Below are 20606 nucleotides of genomic sequence, written 5' to 3'. Positions count from 1 at the left end.
AATTTATCTTCCGAAGGTTGTCATAACTGTCCTGACTCTATTTGCCAATTAGTGATGCTCTCCAGGTTTACACAAGAGATTTGTCCGTCTGTTTTCCTAGTCTGAACACAAAATGAATTTGCGAAGGCAAGGTTTTGAGAACAGCCTCACTTCTCCCGGGCAACAGATTATGATGCTACACACCCAATTATTATATTACCGCAGAACCTGCTCAGCAGGAAAGAGATAGCACAAGCTGGAAGACCAGTAAATGGCAGGATAATAAAATAACAGTAACAGCTAACACTTATTGAGCACTCACCGTGAGCCGGGCACCACTCTAAGCATGCCACAGCATTAACTCTTTTTATCCCACCAAGTTCATTATTTCTGGTATAACTCGCTGTCACTCTAGCAAAGTTATCTCTGCACAGGCAACAAATAAAGATTTAACCAATTCGACACTAGCACCACAAACCATAATCTTCTGAGCTTGGGTTCCCTGACTCATTGCCTATGCTTCCTGATATGCACAGAGTTAATGGGTTACATACAAGAGCAGAATCCAGGATACAAACACTTTGAATCTAAGCAGTATGTCTGACGGTCCATCCTTCTAACTCCTACAGTATACTGTGCTAGTGAGAAAACTGGGAACCAAGGAGATGAAGTGAATTCACAGAGGTTATGATAGTTAGAAATCATAGAATCACAGAATTCTAGGATTAATACGGAACTTAAAAATATTAAACATAAGTAGTCAAATATTGCAAGGGAATCTTTCTTAATATTAAAAAAACTGAAAACAAAACAAACTGAAACTCGTACCAAGGCTCTCTGCATTGCATGTCATGCCAAGATGAAGAAAATCAAGCAAATACAACGTGATTTTAATCTTTGAGTTTAAGTTGGGGACTAGACATAAATCTCATTTATTCCAGAGCATTTCACTTCTCATTTGTGAACAAAAGTTATAAAGGCCAACATTTGAAATGATTCCCTTCTGCTAGTAACTAGAGTGAGACATGTGGAAAGTAGTAAACCGCCTGAGAAACATTTAGTTGAACCCACACTTGGCCAAACTCATCCCACATGTCTGTGTGGGCATCGACCCTTTTGAAAACCAGTGCACATCCCTGCGATTCCCACTTATCAGAATTCTTCTTCCTTGGTATCAGATGAGAAGGTTTTTAGAAGAATCAAATTGTCTAGTGAAGAGTAAGGACTCTCTCCACTTCCCCTCTGGATCAGAGGCACTTATAAACAAATGATTTTCTCCTCTCCTCCTGTCCCACTGCCTTTGTAACTTTCCCACTGGTCTGAAATTCTCCCTTGAAGTAATTGCAATAATTTAGACAGCAAAGTTTGTAGGTGCCCCAGGATCCAGGTAAAGGAACTCTGGTAGTAGGAATCTCCAAGTTGGAAGCTCTCAAACTAAGTGAATTAGAATAACCTGGATATTCATTAAAATGCATCCCCATCACAGATTATAATTTAGAAAGTCTGCAGTAGGGCAAAGGAACCTACATGTTAAACAAGTGTTCTGGGTGATTCTGATGCAAGGTGTTGATTCAAAGTTCACTTTGAGGAACATGGTTCCATATAATACTATAGGCACTAGAGGAGCAAGCAGTTGTTGAAAGGAGGGACGTATAGAAGCCCGAGAGTATCTGGGACAAGATGGCAGCTATAGGCACTGGGCCAAGAAAAAGCAAGCCAAGCTGAGGATGCATGGAAAGAACTGTGGAACTGCTAGCATTTGGAGGTAGAGGACTATTAAAGATTAACTCTGCCTACCCAAAAAGTCTGCTTAGTTTTGTATATCCAACTTACAAAAGCATAATACAGATATTAAAATCAATTCTTGATATGAAATATTCATATGGAGTAGAATAAAGAAAAAGATAGTAATGGAAGGAGTCATGGTTAGTAAGGGACGCTGGACTCTAAAAGTCTCTAAACACAAGAGCCTAAATGATATTCCAATAATCACCAATATTTTCAAAGTTTCAGATTCAAGGCATTATCTTCAGCTTGGGGAAAATCCTCTCCTTATTTTTCCAAGTCATGAGGAAATAGGAAAATCCTCCCTAAATCACTCCATATCTTACCTTCTACGTTGCCGGATTCCTGATAAAATCAAGAGCAGGACTGCCACTATGACAATGCAAAATATCACACTGAATATAATAATCCAGATGGGTACAGATGGGTCAGTTGGTGGTGCAAGAGTGGAAGGAATTTTTAAAAATTCCAGGGTCTGGTCATTCAAAAAGAAGGCATTGTTGATCCGGTTCCTATTCATTCTACAATATGATGATTAAAAACAAACAAGAGAAAAAAAATTAGAAACAGAAGGTACAGACCTAGCTCTCCATGATTAAAATTATCTCTAGAAACAGAGCATCCCTGTAGCAAGAGACCTCAGGTTGACTAGACAGTTTGACGGGGGCAATCATGCTTTGGTACCCTTTTCAAGGCAGTGCTGGCTGCTACTGAAAGGCTCGCCTACTGCCCTCCATAGCTGGGAATGTCCTAGAAGTAACCAGAACTCCTGAGCTTCAAGCTCTGTCCACCATGTTTTATTTCCAGAAAAGTAGCATCTAGATTAAGATGACACAACTCTCTTTAAGGTGGCTCACACAAATACCAACAGCCAGAAGAGGGAAAATTGTGTGGGTGAGAAACATAAGACGACAAGAAAACTGGGAGTAAAAAAGAAAACATGAAGCCAGGAGCAGCTGCAAAACCAACAAATTGATTTTTTTTTTCATTAATTCAACAAACCTTTGCTGAAAACTTACCAAGTACCAGATATGATGCTAAGTGCTAGCGATATGAAGTGAAATGAAACTACCAAGGCGCTTACAGTCTAGTGCACTCTAGAAGGGTGGCACTTCAGTCCCTCCACAATCCCAGCACAGTGCAAGGTGTTCCATGACAGAGCTTCAGTACGGCCACGATGGGAGACGGGGGATGGCCAAGAACATCATAGCGAGAAGTCAGGGCTGCTTTCCTGAGAAAGCAACCTGTGAGCTGTGTTTTGGAATTCTTGTTTAGGAATTATTGAGACCAAAGTGTGTAGTGAGCACAGGAATGGAGACAAGGGTATAGTAGACTTGTTCAGGAAACTACAAATTTCGTACAACTAAAGTCACTGGCGTTTGAGAAGTCCAAAACTCTAGAAAAATATCCAGGTACTCTTCCCTGGGGAAAATCTGCATTTTTGGTGGTGGCAGCAATTAGGGAGGGGTTGATAGTGAAGATTTACTTGACTGAAACGAAATAAGTGAATTTCTAACTGGAATTTGCAAACTAGATGAGGAGCTTTCTTGGGGATATTGTGTGGCCTTGACTGAATTCACACTAGACAAGCTGACTTCATCTGCCTCTAGAGCAGCAATGGAAAATACATATATAATGTGAGCTTCATGTGTGACTTCAAATTCTCTAGGAGGTGCATTTTAAGAAAAAGTAGAAAGAAACAGGTGGAATTATTTTAATTTTTTTAAGTAGGCTCCACACCCAACATGGGGCTTGAACTCACGGCCCTGAGATCAAGAGTCACATGGTCTACTGACCAAGCCAGCCAGGTACCCCAAAACTATTTTAATAATTTTTTTGCCCAATATATCCATAAAAATATAATTTCAACATAATCAATATTGAGTTGGTTCACATTTTATTTTGTACCCAATCTTTGAAATTTGATGTGTACTTTACACTTAGGGTGTATTTAATCTTGGACTAGCTATATTTCAAGTGCTCAGCAGTCACATATGGGGGGTGACTACCATCTTGGACAGTGCAGGTCTTGAACCTGACAGTAACGGCTTGAGAATCTCTGCAGATCAGCACTAGGCTATCAGGAGAGATCTCCTTTAGCAAATAAAAATCAATGAGGCATGATTATTCACAAATGTGAAAAAGAATCCCAGCCAGATAATCTATAGCAGGGGATAATTCCAATGTAATTTTTTATCATAATACCCTCCAGTTCCATCCATGTCATTGCAAATGGCAAGATTTCATTCTTTTTGATGGCTGAGTAATATTCCAGCGTGTGTGTGTGCGCGCATGTGTGCGCACACATCTTCTTTATCCATTCATCGGTTGATGGACATCTGGGCTCTTTCCATAGTTTGGCTATTGTCAAACTATGGAAAGTTTCCTTTTTCCACAACCTATCATTGATAATCTGGGAACACAAACCTCTCTACAAAATAATGAGCCCCACTACTAAGGTATAGCTCAGAGTAAAATGAGATGTTGCTCTGTATTCTCATTCTATCTACCTGGTTAGTGAACACTTTGCTGTTCTTTTGCCTCTCGGGATGATTAGAAGTTCTAGATCAGTACAGACTAAATCTCCAACCACCACTGAAATCCCCAATAGGTGTCAACCACATGGATATCTTCCAGCCAAGATTGGCCTGATAAGGCCAGGCCCTCACAACAGAGCTAAAACAGACATCTTAGAACTGGTGGGTCATTCCCTCCAGTAATCCCATAGGTGTGGACACTCTGGGGGAGAGAAAAAACACCACTGGATGTGATGGCAGCATGCCTGGGTTCAAGTGCTTACTCTTCATTTTTCTAGTGTGGTGGCCTCAGCAAATCAATTAGTCTCCCTGAGTCTCAATTCCCTCATTTATAAACCAGGGATACTAATAATCACTCAGGGGCACCTGGGTGGCTTAGTCGGTAAAGCGTGTGCCTTCAGCTTAGGTCATGATCCCGGATTCCTGGGATTGAGCCCCACGTAGGGCTCCCTGCTCAGCAGGGAGTCTGCTTCTCCCTCTGTCCCTCACCTCTTTCTCTCTCTCTCAAATAAATAAATAAAATCTTTAAAAAATAATTACTCAAAAGTGATTGGTGCTGACATTAAATGCCACAGATGTGCAGGAACACACTTTATGAAGCAGAAAGGGTTATGCAAATATTAAGTGGAACTAGCATTATTTTGCCCAACTCCGCAGATTCTTCAGCCTTGAAATTTCCTATTACCCCTCCTCTAGATGCCATTCCCTTGCTTTTCATGCTATCCTTCTTTCTTGGTATCGTTCCCTCTATTTTCACACAATACTGACGAGACCTATCCCTAACATAAATTCTCATTCTCTCGGCCATCCTCACCCCCTAAGTAGCTTCTGCTGCTAGGACCTTTCACAGAGACATTTTGTTGTGGACATATTCACCTGTATCCTCCGCCTTTACCCCCAACACTCACTCTCCTCCCTCACATTAATGGAAGCCTGCCTTCACCGCAGTGTCTTCATTTCCTTGTAGCCTTCCCAGATCATGGGGGAGGGCTTGAATAAAACTCCTTTCCATGTGAAATACAATGTTCTTAATTCTTATTCCCTAAGTGGTGGGTCTTAACAATATTTTTTAGTGGCAAAAGCACAGGAACAATGTAGTTCAAACCTTCTTGTTAAAGCAGATTAAATCATTTCCCACTATATAGATCCTCAAGGCCTTTGCTTCGGCAAGGGAAATTGATTATTGTTCACACAAAAACCTTTGGCATTAATTATATACTCATTATCTTAAATGTTAATATTTTACAGAGAGCAAATGAGTTCTTATACTAGATATTTCTCCTTGGTAAAGAGAATAATGTGTATTTCGGTAACTTGTAAGTCTGTTGTGAGGGGAGTTACTTTGTTTCATTCTTTCTTTTTCCAGAAATAGTTTATTTTCTGAACTCATTCTTCCAATGTATCTTTGCCCAACATTAATCATTTGAAGGATGGGAAGTTTACATGCATAAAAGTGCACATTGATTGAAGTAAAAACAAATTGCATCCTTCTTTGAAGTCAAGAATACACTTCACTTTTGAAAGTTTGTTATGATCACAAGGAGAGGCAGAGAGGAACTCTCAGGAAAAACTGTGTAAAATTTGAAATGGGTAAAAAATATTACTGAGTATCTGGTGAATACAACTTTCTGGACAACTTATACCTTCTATTTGTCTTTCAGTTATTTTGCAGATCTGTAAGTGGTAGAAAACTGACATAATGTAAATGACTTTTGTCCAGAGAAAATCAAGTGAATTGTGTCTGGTAGAATAAGATTGACCACTACCCGATGGATAGAATGGTGCATCTTTTTGTAAATGGTCATCACCATTCCTTGATTCTCATAGATGCATGGTTCCTTGAAGTCTCCTTTGAACTGGTTTTACTGTTTTACTGGTTCCCTCATTAATTAATGAGATAATAAAATCTTTAGTGGCATTTATTTTTAATTTGTATAAGAGTCATGCTCTTACCTTGTTTTTTAAAAAGTATCTTTTAAAGGCAAAGACTGTACCTTAACTAAAGAAGCTAAGTCCTTAGAGACCCAAAAAATGAGACTATTTTTATTGGTTTTCAAATAAAAGTCGAAGGTATGACTTGTCCTTCAAAACACCTGACATTTATTGACTCATTTAACCTTCTTAGCAACTCTGAGAGGTACCATAACTATTCCTGTTTTATAGATTATAAGAGGAAGACAAAATGAGGGGAAGTAACTTGTCTGTAATCAAGAAACAAAACCAGAATTTAAAACCTATGCATCTGGGCTCTAGAATCCATGTGATAAACCATCACACAACAGCACTGTACAAGATGTTCTTGCCGAAGGAAGACAGCACTGAACATTCATAGCTAATATTGAAACCAGGGATTCTCAGCCACAGCACAACTGACATTTGGGGTTGAATAGTTCTTTGTTCTGAGGTGCTGTCCTGTGCATAGTAGGATGTTTAGTAGCACTCCTAACTTCTGCCTATTCAAGACCCCACCTCCCCCACCTCAATTGTGACAACAAAAATGTCTCCTTGGAGGCAAAATTGTCCCTGGATGAGAAACACTGATCCAAACTAATCCTTAATACAAGCTAACAAAATTAAATCTTTCACATATTAATAAATAAATCACTGTGAAGCAAAGAGAGAATTCCTCAAAATTTATGAAAACAGTCGAATCAATCAACAAGCTGATATACCAGTAGAAGACATATTTAGTGATGATTACCTTATGGCTGACTGTATCTCAACAGCAGGAAGGGTGTGATTTTTTGAAGGATCTGTAACCACAAACCAGAATGACACCCGCTGGGTTACATTGCAAAGTAGGACGTGGGAAATTCTGCAGATGGTGGTGAAAAAAAATATATATTATAAGCAAATAATGACTAATTCCATTAGAATATCCGCTCTGGTATTATTACCATCTTAAAAGGTGTCTTAGCTATGAATGAAGCCATTTCTACCATTTTAAGAAATGCCTTATTAAGAAGAAAATAACATAGGAAATTTCCTTTGTTTCAAAATCGGATACTTGGGATCATTCCTAAAATAAGAATCTACCAAAATGAAAAAATAACAAAAAGTACACCGTCGAGAGTGTTAAGGATCTCATTCTCCATCACCTGTTAGCTGACGGCACCCCTGCTTCCCCAACACTGGGCCTCTTTTCTGAACCACAGATGCCTTTGGTGTTTCCTCATCAAGCTCTTTTTGGTCTCATTCCATCTTCCACATCTCAGATCCAGACAAATCCGTTGCCACCCCTTGCTCCAATACATGCTTGCTGTGTTGGCCAGACCGCCGTCCCTCTCCCACTCCAGTACTGGAGCAGACGCAACACGAGACCTCCAAGCTGAAGTGCTATCACCAATTTACCAGCAGCCTTTAAACACGGTTTCTGCAATTACCTGCTTTCCAACTGTCAATGGAGAATGTGCCACACCACTCTGTATACATACATCACCAATAGATGTGACAGGAAAGAAATGACATTAGTGTTCAGATTGGAGACAATTATATATGAATGTATGAAAGATATAAAGGTTGAAAATTATAGGAGAGTCCACATAACTCAACGTTGTCAGGGCTAAAACATTAATCATGAATGGCATTCACCATTTTCTTAAGAGCACAATTGCAAAAAGTGACATTAACAACCATTCTGGAAGATGGAAGCACACATCCCCTTCACTAATAAACGTAGATTCCTCTTCCTTTTAAAGAGCATCCAAGTGCATTATGTTCATTTTTACAGTAATGAAGGAGAGTGACATTCCGTCGGTTTTCTGTAATTTTCAGGACCTGATCGAAATGCCTACATTTTCTCCCTTTCAGTGTCAGGTACAAAAGCCGAAGCCCTCGTGGCCCCTCTGCCTAGAAGCCAAGCGCCTGGGACCTGCAGTGGGAGCTGGAGGTTCCCCTGTCCTCAGTAGCGGCGGGCTCCCGGGGCAGTCTCCGCATCCGCGGGGCCCTGGCCTGGCCCGTGCCAGACCCGTGTCCAGAGCGTTCCCCATGTGAGACTCCACGTGCCGCCCTCGCGTCCTAATACCAACAGTCGCTCTTAGACCTGCGAGTCCGCGTCCGCCGACACTTGGGGCACTTGTGAAGGCCGGATTTCCTCGTCAAAGGCCCCAACCCCGCCGCACCGCGAACATGGGCAGCTACCTGAGCAGATACCCGGGCAGATACCTGGGCAGAGCCAAGGCCACGCTGCCACGCCACGCCTGGAGGCGCCAGTCCCTGCGGCCCAGGCCGGCCCACCGCCCCCTGGGCCCGGTTCAGAGCCAAATCATTTCCATGCACCGGGAGCGCTGGATCGGGAGCCGGCCCCGCCCCACCCTGCCACCCCACCTGGACCACCCCAGAGTCCAGAGGGCGATAGTCCCCAAGGCCTGGAGGCGCTTTCACAGCAAGTCACCCCTCCACACCTTCCCGGGGTTGGATTTCTCTAGCAACCGCAAGAGTTTCATGAAGCAGTGGCTTTGGAAAGCCCAGAACCTCCTAAACATCTGCAACATGGTGACCATCAAAATCACTCCTCCTGAGCGCAGTGGGAGCTTCAGCAGGGGTCCACCCATCCCGGAGCAGCTGGACTGCTGTGCCAAGGAGACCCGGCTGAGGGCTCGGAGCCCATGCAGGAAAAGAAAGAGGATCCACAGACCTCTCCAGTTTAAAGCCACCCCCACGAAGAGAAGGAGGCCGAGCCCAGGGGCCAGGCCATCTGCCTTCAAGCCTGTGTGGAAAGATGGAGTGGTCCCTTCCTTTGTGCCCAGGCCGGGGCCTCTGAGAAGGGGCCTCTGCTCCTGGCATCCTGGTGACGGAGCGGACGCCCACCCCGGGCCTGACCTGCTGCCAGACCACCGCAGAGTCCCAGGCCTCGACTGAAGAGCTGATGATCAGCACTCCCCAGGGCCTGGGCCCTCCTGCAGCCTGGGGTCCCCCTTGACTCCTCAGCCAGAGCCCTACCCCCACCACTTCCTGAGACTCAAAGCCACAGTTCTTTTACCCTGCTGACCCCTGCTTGACCCCTGCATGAGTGACTGACCCCACCAGTCAGCCCTCACCACCCCAGCATGCAGCCCCTCCAAGCACCCAGACCCACCTCCCCTCACCCTGCAGAGTCCACACTGAAGAAGCACCGTTGCTTTCAAAACCTCTGCCTTCCTCCTGCCCACCCACTCCTCCTGCCTTTTCCCTGGAAACACTCTGAGCAGGAAGGCATGCTTCTCCCCTATATTCCCAGTTTCTAGAGTGAAAACTGGTGTTCTTATTTTTAAAATAATAACGAACAACCTCATTGTCATACAGAGTGTCTTTGTCTTTCTTGCAAAGGTACATATATTAGGATTTTGTCTACACCATGAATTCTCTACCCTGGCACGGTAAACATGTGGGACCAGATAATTCTTTTGTTGTTCGTTGGGTGCTGTCCTCTGCATTGTAGGGTTTTAGCAGAATCCCTGGCCTCTATCCTCTAGGGGCCAGCAGCATACCCGCATTGCGAAAGTACAAAAAAATATTTCCAAACATTGCCATATATTCCAGAGGGAGGTGGAGGGGGTGGGGGGGCGCGGGAAGCACTCCCCAAAAAACCAAAACAAAGCACCACATTGGTGGAAAACCACTGAGGGACAGTGACCTCTACTGGCAGAAACAGTCAAGCTTGGTCTTTAAGATTTTAAAACAGCAAAGATACAGAGATGAATAAACCGAAGTGGTACATGTTTGGCAAAAACATTTCCCCCAGGATTGGAGAATGCTGTGGATGAGTGTGAATGATTCAAATAGTTTGGCAATATTAATAATCAGAAAATGTAAATTTAAAAAAAAATAAGCTACTCTTTTAAGCTTCTCAGGTTGCCAAATGAAAATGCTAAATACTATGAAATGCTGGTAAAGATGCTGAGGATTGGAACCCCAGGCAGTGCTGTGGGTGTGAATCTGCAGCAGGACTTGGAAGTTTTCCTAGAGCAGAGTGTGACTATGAGAAACTCTCCTCCACGTGTGTGTACACACACGCGCACACACACACCGCATACACCACACACCACATACACCCCCCCACACACACCCCCCACAGACCCCCCCCACACACACCACACACCATACATACCCAACACACACCACAAACACTACACACCACACACACACACCCCAAACCACACGACACACACACACACACACACACACCGCACACGCACAGATGCACACACACCGCACACACAGTGGTGAGGATGTTCTTCCCAGCACTCTGTCAGAGCAGAGAACTGGAACAACCTAAATGCCCACCCACAGGGGGATGGATAAAGCAGACACGCTATGTGCTATCAAGGGAATACTGTTCCACAAATTGAAGGAAAGAAGGAGCCCAAGGATTCTCCACTCGTGGGCTACTGGGCCACATAATTCTGTGCACCGCGGGATGTTGAGTGGCATACCGGGCCTCTGTCGCCCGCATATCAATAGGACCAGCTCCAGTTGTGACAGTCAAACGCATCTCCAGACATTGCCAAATATCTCCAGAGGGACAGACATCACCCCCAGTTGGAAATCACTGAACTCCATATTTTTAACGACAGGTTACATCTCAAAATACACTGCTGAGTGGAAAAGATAGGGAGTGGTATATTATGTGTAGCACACGCCATTTGTAGAATTGAAACAAATGCAAAGTAATATTGCTGGAATAATGGGGAAGCCAGGAACCGGGTAAGAGGTCATCTGGACGCTTTGCCTGCACTGTTCTTTCCATCTAAAGCCTCTTTAAATCCTGTTCAAACATGAATTTCACGGCATCCCCCTTTAGAGAGTCAGAGAATAAACAAAGCAAAGTCTCTTCTCCCATGAAGCTTGCTTTCTAAGGGGGTGCAGAGAGAAGATAAATAAATGGACACACTAGCAGGTGTGGAGAAGTGCTATAAGGAAAAATAAAGAAGGAGGAAGGACACATTTAAAAGTCCACCAACACAACTGTGACCCCATATACTTTCCTGTGGTGTCCCCATCACTGTGGAACTACACCATCCTTTACCACAAATTCAGGTTCTTTACTCAGGGTTTCCATTGGTGGCAACTCATGCTTTCGTGTAGCACCTCGGCAAAGGGATTGCAAATATTTTACCTACCTAGATATAAAGATTTCTAGAAGATTCACATTGTTGCTGAAAATATTAAACTCAACATTTTCAGTGTTGACAGTTACTGTTAGATACAAAATGTCCTGGACTGAACCTCTAGAAATCAAGTTTGTGTTTTGAAGTTTACTACCTGCCATTTGCTAGACTTGAGACAAGGCCTTTCACTCTACGTGAGTTGCTAGAAAGGGCTTGAGATCTAGTGTGTCCATGAGGGTGCTGGTGGTATTTTGAGTAGGAGATTCCTTATTACATGGGACTGTCCTGAGCTTAGCACCATGTTGATTATCTCTCAGCCCTGCCGTCTAAATGCCACAACACTGTCCAGGCATAGATGTAGTCCAAAACACACCACATTTCCATATGCTACCTGGATGGGGTCAGAACCGTACCCACATAAGAAACACTTATAAACCTCCTCCAAAGTGTCAAGGTCCTGAAAACCAAGGCAGACCAAGTTCATGAAAACCAAAGGAAGATGGAGAAACTGTCTCCATCACTGGAATGATCACCGAGGAGGTACAGATTCTGGAACAGAAGAAGGACAGTGAAAAGGGGAAGTAGATCTAAAAATTCCATTAGCTTAATAATATTGAAATAATGATAGGTCCTTAATTTTGATATATCTATCGTGATTATTTAAAATAATAGCGTTAGCTGGAACACATCAAAAACTAATGATGTAATGTGTGGTGATTAACATAACAATAAAAATTATTTTAAAAAATAATAGCATTAGGGAAATGAGTGAAGAGTCTAGAGCAGTTTCTCAGACTCAGCACTATTAACATTTTAGACTGGATAAGTCTTGCTTGTGGGAGGCTGTCTGTTCTTTTGTAGGATGTGTACCACATCCCCAGCCTCTACACGCTCGAGGCCAGTAGCACGTCCAACTGTAATACCAGAGTACCTCCAGACAGTTCGAAATATCCTCAGGAGCAGTGGAGGGAAGAAATCCCTCAAGGTTGAGGACCGTTGATACACAGGATCTCTCTATGCTATCTCTGCAAGTCTTTTGTAAATATATCTGTATTTTTTCTAATTAAATACAAGTACAGGAGCAAAGCAGGTGGTTGTAAAGTAGCCTGGGTACAGTACTATGATCTACAAGAATAAAACAAGGCAATGGATTAATAATAGTTTTACTGGCTTCCTTGATAAAGAGATAACATACAAATGTACTCTGAAAATAAGAGTCATATTCAAATGAAGATACTGGCATCCATCAGCCTAACAGTGATCTTATGGTTATGTAAAATTTTTGGAAATTAGTTGTGTTATGTGTTCAAATGTATCAAGGGTTTATCAGGGAGCCTCCCACTGTACTAGTGTCCTGTGAAGCACTGTTTCCATCACCTCTCCAAGATTCACAGAGTGAAAAGGGGGAGTAATAGTCACTGCTGAGGGTCTTCAACTAGAGAATATTAAGTATCCTCCCGACATAGTAGTTCCTCCGGTAAAAGAAGTCTAGGATTTTTAGAAAACAAAAAGTAACCTTCTGCTCAACAAAGACCAACCATAGAAATACAATGACTGAGAAGTGTTTATATTTTGTTCAGATACAGGCAGTTGAAGTAGTAATGAGTAAGCCCACTTCCTAAAGGAACAAGGTTGTGGGAAAGGCCAGGGGAGAGCACACTCTGCTTCTGGAGACAGCTGTAAGGCAAAGGCTGTAGAAGAAGACAGAGAAACCATGGGCTGGTGCTTCCTCCCTGTTTGGATGATGCTCTGAGAAATGAGCCATGATGTCTTGGTTCCCCCAAGAGTGAGGAACTGAACCAACAGGAGCTAGAACCCAGGCAGTCCAGAGCTACTTCTGCTATGGCAACTGACACCAGATCCAGCAGGAGAGTCTCCACTGTGGTAGAAGAGGAAGAAACGGGTGGGTGGGCACTGATTCCGTGTGCCCTTGGTTTAAGAGCCTGGATGGTAAGCATGCTTCACTCACTCACAAAAGTGTACTAAGAACTAGCATAGATTAGCCAACATGGTTAGGCATGGTGAGGAAAAGAGTTCCTACTGCAAGGGCTTTTAGAGCCCATGACGCTTCCCCTAAGTGCAGGAGTGTAGTGCTGAGACCCTTGAACACCAAGGTCACAGTGTCTTGAGCCAACCAGAAGATTAAAAACCAAAGTAGAGGCCAATAATTCCTGAGATGCCTGGATTGGCTCACAAGATTCCATACCCCATCTGAGAATAGACCCAGCACAGTCGGGAGGGCAAAGGGCTTCTAGATTTCATGCGGTTTGTCGACAGTCCTTGTCACGAGGGTCTCTAATCCCTGCCCTGAGATGAACTTCATTGTCCCCAAGCAAAGAACACCCTTTTTAATTTTATCAGCTGCAGAGTCACCTGGGAGACTATCAAAAATACTTAGTTTATCTGCAACACAAGCCTTCTCTGGGCCCTGGGACATGAGGGCAAGGCCCAAGCCTGTGCTGCACTGTGAGCCCCTGCATTCCTGCAGTGTGGCCCATGTGGACACTCAGGGAGGGGTTGTGAAATGGATGGATGGATGGATGGATGGATGGATGGATGTGTGGATGCATGGATGGATGGATTAATGGAGGGAGAAATGAACTCCATTGTTTCTATGATATTCCAAGAGTGACAAACTGAGAAAGTAGATTGGGCCAACACCAAATAGGAAAGGGGGGAATGAAAGGAGGGAGATTTCTTCTCCAAAACATTGTTTACTCAACCACAGCTATTCAGACAACACAGTAATACCCAAGCGCTCTAGCAGAAGAGCACTCCCGAATACAGTGCAGATAGGGGTAGCCCAGAGGAAGTGTCAATGTGAGGGAAGTTGGTACTAAAGCAGAAGTAGCATGAAGCCTGATCCTATAGACCAGTCGTGATTTACATACCAACAAAAGGGTATAAATTCTTCCCATTCTTGGGTTATGTACAACTAGTGTGACTTCTCCCTGGTCTTTCTTCCAAATGTGACCACAATGAATGTCCTCTAAGATTTACACAGAATGAAAACTTTAAACAACAAGCAGTTACTGAGCTACACTTGTCTTTGTCAAGTTTCTTTTGATGTATTCAGTAAGCTGAAATGCCTAAACCTAAAAAGTTCTCAACATAAGAACAAAAATTCTAAAACTATGTATAGTGACAGAGGGTAACTAGCCTTCTTGTGGGGATCATTTTGCAGTCTATACAGATATCACTTCCTTATGTTGTCCACCCGAAACTAATCGAATGCGGTAGGCCAGTTATACTTCAATTTAAAGAACTAAGTAAATAAACTGAAATGCCAGGAGCACAACTAAATAGAAATCCTACATTTTCAAGATTGTAAATATAGGTGGTCTGATGGAATTACTGGAATTCACTTCAATAATCATTTTGTACAACTGTTTTACAAAGTACTAATATTTATACATATTCAAATGGCTTCTCAAGCAAATCCCTGAAAAGGTAAAAATGTCTATTCCTTTTCCTCAAGTGTGGAAAGCCCTGGTTTTATATTAATCCTCTACGATTTGGCTCCACTGCCGTTTCTCATCAATGGCGCCAGACAGGGCCAACTGCATCCAAGGGGTGGTAAGAATCAGGCTCTTGTTTCTGGAAATCTAAGGACTAAATAGGAGCTGCGATGCTGTTTTACAAGCACAAGACCATTAATCCCCTTACTGTGGATACAACAGCACGTTGTTCCTTTTAGATCACAAGACTTATCCTTGAATAAGTAGGCAGAGGAGGAAATCCATTCCATGCCCTACACCATGGAATTCAGAAAGAAAATGTCATGCCTGGGTTAGACTTCTCCCTCTCTTGCTAAAAGTGATAAATTACCCGAAAAACCAACACTTGAGCAAACTAGGCAGGTACATTTCCCGACTTACGTGGGAAGTAGACCAGGATTTAACCTTAGATTACATTTCCCTAGAAACTACCTTCAACATTTAAAAGTTTCTCTGAAACTATTTTACTAAACCTGGCCTGAACCTTATTGTAATGTGAAAACACCTAGTTGGCATCTTCAAATTCACAAGAAATCTTCAAATAACCTGACCTGATGAAACCAGAATGTTCTATCAGTGAAATTTTTCCATACATCTTCCATTCTGCTTTTAAGGAAATCTGGGAAATACCAAGAAAACCACTTGATATCAGGATTTAAGTAAGGACTTCAAAAGAATTGTCTTGTTTTGGTCACATTTAGTCCACCTTCCTCTCATTTCTCCCAGGCCCAGCTTCCTCGGTGTGGGCGCTATGCCCTGTGAGACCTGGTTTTATCCATCATCCTAATCTCAGGGCCAAGCATGCAGGAGGCTTCAGTAGAGGTTCTTCAATTCTATGGATTGAGCTGCAGCCACGCAGGTCAACAGGCTGGCCTCAGTAGCCTGCAATGCACAAAGAGGTTTCTGTTTCTCACACCTTTGCCTTGGGCTGCTCTATCAGTTCTTTCTCCTTCATTCTTTGACAGCATCTCAAGTAAATGGTGTAGCTTTCCAGTCACTTGTACTTATTAAAGAGTTCAGGGCAGTCGAATCAAAACTGTCTTCCTGCCTCTGACACACAGCTGCTCTCCCTCCGGCAGGGATGTACTCTCCACTGATGTACTCTCCATGCACACTACTTCCCCATGTCTCCCCTTCCGTTCCCCCCCCCCCACTTCATTCTCGCTCCTTTAGGGATGGAAAGGAAGATGGGAGAGGGCTGTGGGCATCTAAAGAAGGAAACAGCAAAGTTCTCTTTCCTTAGCCAGGGTTCTTTGTGGATCCCCCAGGCTGTTCCACCATCTGGGGTCCTCTGCTCCGCTGTGGCGGGCGTCCTCAGGTTCTCCATTCAGACTGTCTTGTGGAGCCTCTGCAGACCTGTCTGGGCACCTCTGCACTGCATCCTCCCTGATGCGGATGATGCACTCTGACCAACATCCTCCATCCCACCCTCAACTCGGCCTCCAGTGGGGCACTTCCAGCCTCACACCCCTGCCTCCTCTTGGCCCCGCAGCTGATTCTCAGCCCCAAAGGCAGGGACTCCATCCAGCTCCCTCCAGCAGCCTCCGCTTGGTCCCAGGGATACATTGGAGGGCAGGCTGCTTGCAAAGCTGTCCTCTCTCACCCAATCACTGGAGCTTGAATCAGCCTTCCACCTTTAGACTTCTCCGGCTACAAGGCAGGCCCCAGTTTCTGTTCCATGGTACACCCTCAGTGACTGGCTTCACCATCGTGCACGTTGGGGAGCATCCGACCAGGAAATAATATGCCAGTCTCTCCTCTATGGACAACTCCACGCTCTGTGTGCAGTTCTCGGCCTGACTTGAGGTAGACGGGGACGCAAGCAAAGGTATCACTCAAAGCACGTAATCGCTAGTGTGGCGTGGGCAGCAACTCATCCGAATGGGCCCAGTTGTCAGCACCCCACCTGGCTGCATGTGCAGATGCGCTGGACCCCGTTCCCACCCGGTCCTGTCCTATGGGGAAGGGAGTGGAAATGCCACAGCCCTCTCTGCGGGCCCACACCCCCTGCCTCTCTGACCCTCTAGCTGTCTCTCCCACTGCCCGCTGGGTGAGGGTGACTGGACCAGTTCAGCTGCCCCATCAGTCTTGTGTGGACGCAGCCAGGACCTCTCACTAGGATAAACATCCTCCTGTGTAGCCAGTCAAGGTTATACTGGATCAAGGATCTGCCAACGCTAGGTTGCCAAGTATGCAAAAGCATCGTCAGGAGATCCTGAGCTCTGTCTCACTGGAGGCGGTCAAGCCCGATGTAAGAGATGTGGTAGTAAGGACTGGGTAGAAGGTGGAAGTAAACGAGAGTATTCATTATTCTGATTATGATTTGATTATCCTTAGTGAGTTACTTTTTACATTTTTCAATTCTGTACGTCTCAGGATCTTCAAGTTTTCTGCAATCGTTGTAAAATAAGCCGTGAGGAAAAAGAAGGAAATAAACAGTGATGTTCCAGATCTGGATCCCTGAAGCCATTCTGGAAACGGATACTTGCCGCTGGGTTAGTCCGCTAGGGCTGCTGTAACAAACACTACAGACCAGGTGGCTTAAACAACAGAGATTTATTTTCTCACATTTCTGGTGGCTAGAAGCCCAAGTTCAGGGTGTGGTCAGGGTTGATTTCTTCTGAGCCTTCTTTCTTTGGCTTGTGGATGGCTGTCCTCTCCTGTCGTACCTGGGCTTTCCTCTGCACATCTGTGTCCTCATTTCTTCTTGTAAGGACACCATTCCTATTGGGTGACAGCCCACCTCTATGACCTCATCGTACATTCATTACCTTTTAAAGGACCCTATCTCCAAATACAATCACGTGCTGAGCTACCAGGGCTTAGGACTTGAATATATGCATTTTGAGGGGATGTAATGCATCCCACAGCCGCTACCGTGCAGAATTTATTTTGTCCCTCACTGGCACCAGAAGGCCTTTCTAAGGCAGAAGAGTTAAAACCTGAGCCAGCTGCCAAGCCCCCCGGCGTCTTCCATCCACCCACCTGCTGGAGAGCGGCAGCCTCTCTGCAAAGTCGTTTTCAATCCCATCTTGCATTCTGTGGTGCCCTTTCCCACAGGGGAAGCCTGTTCATGTAAGGATGCAGCCTTCTTTATGGCAGCGTATGGAGAATGGGGCTCAGCAATTGAATTGCAGCTTAAACACATCCCGATTCGTGAGGCAGCCCTCATCACTCAGGCCTGACGGCAGTACTGTTGCCACTCATACCGCCTGTGGCTTTACAGAAACGTCTGTTGACCCTTGATGGAGTTTTGCACTTTATGACTTTTTCAACAGGCATTGGCAACAAAGCCTTCTCTATATTTGTGCAAGTGAAACATGTCTGCAAGTAAACAAGATCAGATATTCACAGACTTATACAATGCTTCAAGTCAAAAAAAAAAACAACTCAAACATGAATTTCTCAAAATTCATCTAAAATGTTATGTGTTTAAATTAACTTTTCCTAAGAATAGAAACATCCGATTTAACATAGTCATTTACAAGGTTTAATGCAGGCACCCAGAGGAAGAAATAGTACGATGAACACTGCAATGTGTAAAACCTGGGACAAGAAGAGTAGAAGATAAAGAGACTATTTGGGTAGGGGGTTGTATTGTAAGATGACAAGGGGGCTTTTTTCTTATATTTTTCCTTTTCAATTTTTTGCAAAGCAATCACCTAATTTTTTTGAGAAAAGTTAAACAGTTGTGGAAAGAATGTGCAGTTTAAAAGGTGTATATAAGCACAAATATATTTTTTTCTAAAACTCTATAAAACAGGAATAGAATTCACTTTGGATATAATTTTGTTTTACTATGTACCTCCTTCTTTTAATTTTTTAAATCATGTGAATATATTACCTATTTTTAAATATATATATGTGTGTACACACACATATACCGTATATCATATGTTTATTTTGCTTCCCCAAATGCCACTCTTCTGTTTCATTCTTTATATTCACAGCCCATGCATCATATATTGTGGGTTTGAGGGAGGTCAATAAATAGTGATCCTCTTTATCAGGTTCTGAATCCCTACAGAATTAAGACAAAAGAATGAAGCAGATTGGACACTAAAATAAAAGGCCAGGTTGGAAGACACAACATTAATCAGCAGGTAAGTTTTCTTCCTAATTATAAAAATCGTGAAAGGAAATCAATTCATCGATAGTGTCCCAGGTAGAGCTCAGCTGGAGCATCTACCACACATGCTGGAGTAATATGCAAGATACTTACACCCTATATGCTATGGCACCTACCAACGGAACCAGTCCTCATCTGTAAATAGCACGTCCAGCCTTACAGTTGTATGGGCCTGCCCGTGCAGGGCCTGGTTCTGTACTCAGTGTAGAGAGTAGCAGAGAAAAATGCCTGCTGTCTGAGGGCAGGCCAGCTCCTGAAGAGAAGGGAACCCACAGAGAGGTTCTCCTTCCAGCTCACCAATCAGGTCAGTCATTTCTCTTCTCAAAGGGAAGAAGGAGGGAGGGAAGAGACAGAAACCAGGAGTGGCACCAGAACCACAAATAGAGATAGAAGGATACATTACAAATAGAGATGATTCCTCTGGGAGAATAGAAAAAAATGTAAAACTGTGAAAAGCTGTACCAAAGCTTCTAAGAAAATAACCACGGTGCTACGATAGACGCCAACATTGGCATGAACCTATACATGTGTATCTCCAAAATGAGTGCTGTGGACTGATTTGCTCCCCTTCCCCCAAATTCCTATGCTGAAGCCCTCCCTAACCCCTCCCCGTCATGTGACTGTGTTTGGAGATAGGGCCAATAAGGAGATAATTACAGTTAAATGTCATCATAAGGGTGGAGCCCTGATGGGATTAGTGTCCTCATTAGAAGAGACACCAGAGAGCTTGCTCTCTCTCTTTCCTCCATGCCCCCTCAAGAAAGAAGAGGTCATGTGAGAACTCATGTGAGAACACGGTTCTCATGGTGTCTGCAAGGCAAGAGAAGAAGCCTCAGAATGAAACCTACCTTGCCAGCACCTTGATCTTGGCCTCGCAACCTCCAGAACAGTGAGAAATAGGTGTCTGCCATTTAAGCCACCCAGCGTGTGGTATTTTGTTACTGCAGCCCTAGCAAACTTATACAGTGAGAGAGGAATTCTTTTCTTTTCTTTTCTTTCTACCTACCTGCCTACCTACCTATCTATAGGAGAACCTATATGTATACAATAGGAATGTAGAACAAGCTTATGACACACGAGTACATCTAAAAATTTTTATCATCGTAGTACCTATTGAACAAAGATCATTGTTGGAACATGATACAAACGGCAAGGGGAGCTAGATTACAAAAGTTTTTTTAAATGTTACAATGTGGATCCTTTTTAAAAATTTGGTTAATTATTTTCAAGATAGATTTTTGAATTAATGCATGCCTCAAATAACACTGCAAATAATCAATTAAAATTTTTTCTATTTACTTACTCTGTTGTTTCTCTGTTGGGAACTTTTCTCATGGAGAAAGCCACCATTGCTTTGAAAAGATATTCCTCATTTGTATCCCAGGCATACTAAAAGAGAAGTAAAACAGGAAATGTAAGAGGCATAGGATAAAAAATGGTCCGTTGGAATCTAATTGTGACCACAGTGGTGGTGGTAATCAAGACCTGCCTCTCTCTCTCATCTTTCTCATACACTAAACACCAAAGACCAAGATAAATCATGTCACAATAATGTTCAGGATGGGCTTTCTTGGACATTCTGTCATTCCAA

The 20606-nt window shown here is 43.5% G+C and overlaps 1 protein-coding gene across 1 annotated transcript in view; it reads right to left on the bottom strand.

Moving 5' to 3' along the window:
- Window positions 1–20606, bottom strand: part of CLTRN (collectrin, amino acid transport regulator) — a 32798-nt gene that overhangs the window by 8069 nt on the left and 4123 nt on the right. Inside the window, exons 3-5 of the mRNA XM_027608558.1 lie at window positions 20319–20404; window positions 7003–7116; window positions 2091–2285 (exon numbers count right to left, since the gene is read on the bottom strand). Coding sequence (XP_027464359.1) covers window positions 2091–2285; window positions 7003–7116; window positions 20319–20404 — 395 coding nt within the window. The remainder of the gene's footprint in view (window positions 1–2090; window positions 2286–7002; window positions 7117–20318; window positions 20405–20606) is intronic.

Source organism: Zalophus californianus, chromosome X, assembly GCF_009762305.2.
Source record: "Zalophus californianus isolate mZalCal1 chromosome X, mZalCal1.pri.v2, whole genome shotgun sequence".
Lineage (NCBI taxonomy): Eukaryota > Metazoa > Chordata > Mammalia > Carnivora > Otariidae > Zalophus > Zalophus californianus.
The sequence above is the reverse complement of the archived record's forward strand: the minus strand, read 5'-3'. Positions and strand labels throughout refer to the sequence as shown.